Source organism: Austrofundulus limnaeus, unplaced genomic scaffold (assembly GCF_001266775.1).
Source record: "Austrofundulus limnaeus strain Quisiro unplaced genomic scaffold, Austrofundulus_limnaeus-1.0 Scaffold53, whole genome shotgun sequence".
In the NCBI taxonomy this organism is placed as follows: domain Eukaryota; kingdom Metazoa; phylum Chordata; class Actinopteri; order Cyprinodontiformes; family Rivulidae; genus Austrofundulus; species Austrofundulus limnaeus.
This window is the reverse complement of record NW_013952455.1, coordinates 1,483,311-1,488,669: the sequence shown is the minus strand read 5'-3', so window position 1 is coordinate 1,488,669 and position 5,359 is coordinate 1,483,311. Positions and strand designations below refer to the sequence as shown.

At 42.2% G+C, this 5,359-nt stretch overlaps 1 protein-coding gene across 6 annotated transcripts in view; it reads left to right on the top strand.

Annotated features, from left to right (window-relative positions):
* Positions 1-5,359, top strand: part of wizb (WIZ zinc finger b) — a 55,956-nt gene that overhangs the window by 19,639 nt on the left and 30,958 nt on the right. For 5 of the 6 annotated variants that reach the window (XM_014008862.1, XM_014008861.1, XM_014008866.1 and 2 more), the window contains 2 exons: positions 1,198-1,608; positions 4,345-4,785. In XM_014008862.1, coding sequence (XP_013864316.1) covers positions 1,198-1,608; positions 4,345-4,785 — 852 coding nt within the window. The remainder of the gene's footprint in view (positions 1-1,197; positions 1,609-4,344; positions 4,786-5,359) is intronic. The other variant, XM_014008863.1, reaches the window with a different exon arrangement.

Genomic DNA, 5,359 nt, shown 5'->3' with positions numbered 1-5,359 from the left:
CACACACACACACACACACACACACACACACACACACACACACACCAGCCCTCCTGCACAGTGGGAGGGGAGGAGGGGAAAAAAGGCAGCAACTTGTACAGATTGTCTGTAAGTTATAAGGATTTGACATCATTTTGCAGGTATACRGWCRYATAGAGCAATCTCACGGATTTTTTCAAGTCTTACGGATATTTTAAAAACCTCATTTTCAAATTTATCCAACATGTCAGCCTGTAGGATGATTTAAAAAAAATAAATAACATCAAACAGCCATCTTCCAACCTGTTCTGCCGCTATAAGTTACTTTTCCCTCTCTCCTCCTGCTTCGCAGCAGCGCTTTCATGCCCCCCCCCCAGCGGGTGCGAGTTGTAAGGATTTTCTGCAAAATTTATGGATTTTTAGGGCTCTTTATACAGGTAAACTACTTTTATTCCTGATTTAAACTAGCGATCGTGAGCAGCTGTATGCTTTTATTTTTTTACTGTCAGGCTGTCGGAGCGCTCCTCCTCCTCTGTCCGAGGCTGGTGTGGGGTGAAAATCCTCCACCTCAGACGTTCAGAGATGTAACTTTCTGCGTCGCTGTGGTCACTTTCCATGTAGCATCAATTATGCTAATGCTAGCTGTCACGTTCTCTCGTCCTGGCCACACCTCACTCTCTAACCCCCCATTCCCCACCCACACCCCCTCCCCTACCCACTTTGATGCATTTTTCAAATTTCGCCTTGGGGCGGAGTTATCTTTTCACAGGGGGGGTAAGTTACGCTTTAAATAGCCTATAATGTCAGCTAAAACACCAGAGTCAACAGTTTCATTTAGCGTATATTTAGGTCTATTTAAAGTTTCTATCCAACATTTTTTTCATCTTTATTGTCCATTTTATGAGCCTAACAAACTGATGTTAATTGATTTGCTGTATTTTAGCCCCGTAGTGAGTGGTGTATATATTTCAGCTGCTAACATGCTAACTTTAGTCAATTTAGCAAATTTTATTAAATTATAGCCAGTTTCTATGCTTGTTAAGGGTGATTACATGTGGCAGCCGTCTTGAATCAGGTTGACTGTAAAAGTTATTTAGCTGTGTGCATTTGGTGATTAATCTATACCTCTGAAGTATTCACTGCTGTCATATTTACGACTGATAAAAACTAAATTTGAGGTTAAGTTTGAGCTCATTCATTCATCATTTGTTTAAACAGATAACTCTTCACGGAGGCAGAAAGCTACGCTAACACCTGCTAAGCAGCGAAAAAAGAAAAAAGGCAAAGAGGAAGCAGAAACGGACAGAAAGGTTTTCTTCTTGAGGAAGAGGAACAACAGAATTCCTGCAGCTTCTGCGCAAACCGACAGCGACGACGACGAGCGCGTGCCTCGTTTCCTGCCGGAGGGCATGCTGGATGACGACGACATCGAYGAGGACGCGCTTAAGAGCGTGGAGAGGAAATGCCCCTACTGCCCCGAACGGTTCCATAACGGCATCGGGCTCGCCAATCATGTGAGGGGCCACCTGAACCGGGTGGGGGTCAGCTACAATGTGCGTCACTTCATATCCCCCGAGGAGGTCAACGAGATTGAGAAGAAGTACTCCTATCAGAAGAAGAAGAAGAAAGGTCAGCAGCTTGTTGCACGTGTTTGTCTAAACTGTGTGGATGTTGGTTTTGGAGATTTTCAATTCAGTCTTTTGGCTAAAACTGTCAGGCTACCATCAGCTACTACTACATCAAACTTCAGCTCAATAGTTATAAATTGGCAGAGTTATAACCTTTATTATATAAAAAGGGGGCCGCAGTAGCTTGGTGGTCAGTGGTCCAGTCTCCCGATCCTGAAGCTGCAGGTTCGAGACCAGGTTGAATCAGGCCAACATAGAAAAACTGACGTGAGCTCACTGTGGTGATCCTGCAGAAGAGAACAGCCAAAGAAAACAATCTGTGAGCAGTCTACAGTGTAATAATCCTGTCTTGATCATGTCTGTTATAAGTGCCATATGTGATAAAGCTCTATATGGATTTTTTTTATATTTTTATTCTATTTTACAAAAAAAAAAATCAACCTCACTGAACTCTGCTATGCAGAGTTTCTGCTCTGAATCCCCTCGAAGTGCTGCAGATTAGTCACCTAAAAATAATTTAGATTTAAATCTATCAAATTTCATAAAAGTATCAAAGTGGAGAAAACTTCATGGATAGAAAGGATCAGACTTAATCATATCTCATATGATGCTGTAGGATTTATTTTTATTTCCAAGTCTTCAAAGGATGTTTCTGCCATTTTGAAGTGGGGTTAAGTTGAAAGGTTATGACAATTAATGTCTTACTTGTTGTACACAACTCTTTGAAAGTACCTCAGTTTGGAGAAAAAGTTCAAGTTGGTTGTTGTCTTGATGGACTTTAAATTGATTGGTGCAAACATGTATTTATAGCCCTTTACATTGTTAGTTTTTTCCTCACAGGGTTATTTGCTTGAAATGATATGGTTATTTGTTAGCACTAACAGTAGCAGAGAAGGAGGGCTGTTGTAATGTAACCAGCCTACAAATCTCCCCTACATGGGTTGCACCCCCTGAATTGAGACACAGCCTCAGAGTGCTGTGATTATTTACGCAGAACCACACGCCAAACTAAATCCTGAGCATCTTTTTAAAAATAAAAGAAACAAAGAAGATATTTTGCGCTGATACAGTAACAAAAAACRTTTCCATTCAAACAAATTTTTGGGAGTAAAACGTTGAGTAAGGTGACAAGATTCTGTGGAGGTGGATGTCCGTACGTCACGTAAGAGCTCATCTTACTCACTTTCTTCARTGTTTCCACCACTTTGTTTGCACTCCTGTTGTAGTGTGGCTGTGTCCTCATAGCAAGATCATGTTCTATTGTGGCTCCACAGAGTGAAACGTAGAACACGAGCYRTGGTTTCCAACCACTGAATGTGGACAYAAATTCTTTGTAATAAAAGCTGCAATGTTTTTCATTTACTTCGGTGGAAACTTTGACGTGYACACAACTTGCATATAGTGTTGTTCTTGTCATTTGTTCCTTTAACCTTAYAGTTTGCCAAAGAACTTCTAAACACTGAATTTCATACAAACAGAACCTTGAGGTTCTGTTTGTATGTTACATCTGGTGTGTGCGCTGCCAATGCTCCAGGCACTGCACTTCCATGCTTCCTTTATCCAACATTTAGGGTGCATTCAAACCAGGAAAGTCCTTTAATCCAGTTGCTTGGTCCGGACCAAATAGTGGACTTAATTTTTTTTCCTGTGGTGCGGTTTGCATTCACACTGGTTTTTGCAAGTGGACTATAAATTATAATCAAATCCATGCAGGTGATGGTCCTAACTCTAATTGGACACAAGTGACGTGTAGCAGGACAGAGCACAGACCCAGAAATAAAGATGGTTCTGTTAATATCAAGAATATCAAGAGCAGCTCATTCAGTGGAGATTTTGTGATGATAGGCTTATAAGGTTGCAACAGCTTCGGCAAATGCGTGCCACAACCTGAAGGAGACAAGATGCTCCATGTTCTCTGACCCACAACGGCTCATTTTTTGTAGCGTAGTGTTAGCATTAGCAACAATGAAGAACCTAATGTTGATTAGATACGGTGGCTCTTGAAGTCTAAAAAGRTGCATGCTTCCTGTTGTTGGTTCAGTTCGAGGCTGGTCTATATCACACCAGAAGCGAACCGCACCAGAGTTTGTTTGGAAGTGGACAGAGACCTCCTTAAAAATGGGTCTCAGCCTGGTTRTTTGGTCCGCACCAGAGTTCACATGAGTGTATTCACACCTGCATAAAAGGTCCGGACCAATGGGGGAAATGAACTCTGGTCCATTTAAAGTGGACCAAATGTGTCAGGTCTGAATATACCCTAAGAGATTCCTCAACACGATGCTGTTAACATTAATTGATTNTTGACATTTTATGATTCAGCGCTGATGACATCATAATAGATATAACGGATTGTATCCCCCACCCCTACTTCCAAAGTGATTGCATCGWCTAAACTCAACTCCAATCTTCCAAATCTCATTGTGGTTGATTGGAAATCTACCTTCAAAACACTGTCTATTTTGCCTTCTGGGGTTATTTAAACAGAAATATTCCAAGTGGAAGTGCCTCAAGCTGCACCAAAAATCCTACAACTAGTTGCTGCTGCTAGGTGTAGTTGTAAATAACTATGGAAGTCCATGCCTGTCTGTCGTTTTTTTGACCGGCGTTCTATTTATCCAGTCAGGTATAACATTATTATTTATAACTTTTCCTTAAAACCTCCTTTCAAAATATCTGATCAAACTAAGTTGAACTGCTCAGAACTGGCGCTCACATACTGTATGTTGTTAACTTTCAGAGGTTTTAAGAATTCATCTTTCTGAGCTCCCACTTCCGTCACCTCTTCTGTCTCCAGTTGCCAACTTCGACCCGGACACCTTCAGTGTGATGCACTGCGAGTTCTGCAGYGCCGGCTTCGACACCCGGGCCGGCCTGTCCAGCCACGCCCGGGCCCACCTCCGCGACTTCGGCATCACCAACTGGGACGTAACCATCTCGCCCATTCACATCCTGAGGGAGCTTTTYTCCAGCCGGCCGGAYCTGGTGATCCCTACGGGACCCCCACGCAGCTGTGAAAGCTCCTCTGAGGAGGAAGATGGAGGAGATCTGGATGAGGATGAGAGTGACTCTGAAGAGGGAGGAATAATTAGGGTGAAGCTGGAAGGGGAGACCAGCGACAGGAGCCTCAGCCCTTCAGATTCAGCACATCATCAGGACTTAAAGACAGAGGAAGGAGAGGGTGAGTTTTTAATATTGCTGGTTTTCTAAAACAATTAACAGATGTGGATCTTTGTGGCAGCCTTTCCAGTTAAGTGGTCATTTTAAATTGACCCTAGGTGTGTTTTGACTCTGTGGTGGACTGCTCTCCCACCATGACTCTGGGCAGGATTAAACAGTAGCAGAAAAGGAGTAACTGAGTATTTCAGTAAAAACCTGTTAAACCGGTTTTKTGGTTATTTTAATTGCCGCTGATGGATTTCATCCGTGTTTTTTGGTGTGTGAAAGTGTTTGGACTTTGAACTTGTAACTGGACCAGCAGATCAGAACATGCACAGATAGATTCATTGTGTGTTTAGTTTTGTTCCTAATAAAGAAAAGGAAGCCTGACCTACGGCAGGTGTGCATTGCAGTGGGCTGCAAAAGTAAGCAACTACACTGCAAAAACTGTCCATCTTACCAAGTTTTAAAACCTTATATCCAGCCAAAAAGTCTTTTTGATCTTGTTTTGAGACTGATTTACTAAACAAGAACTGACTGTGTAAGAATAATAATCTTGTTTTCAGAATGTGTAAGATTATTTGTCTTGTTAGCCT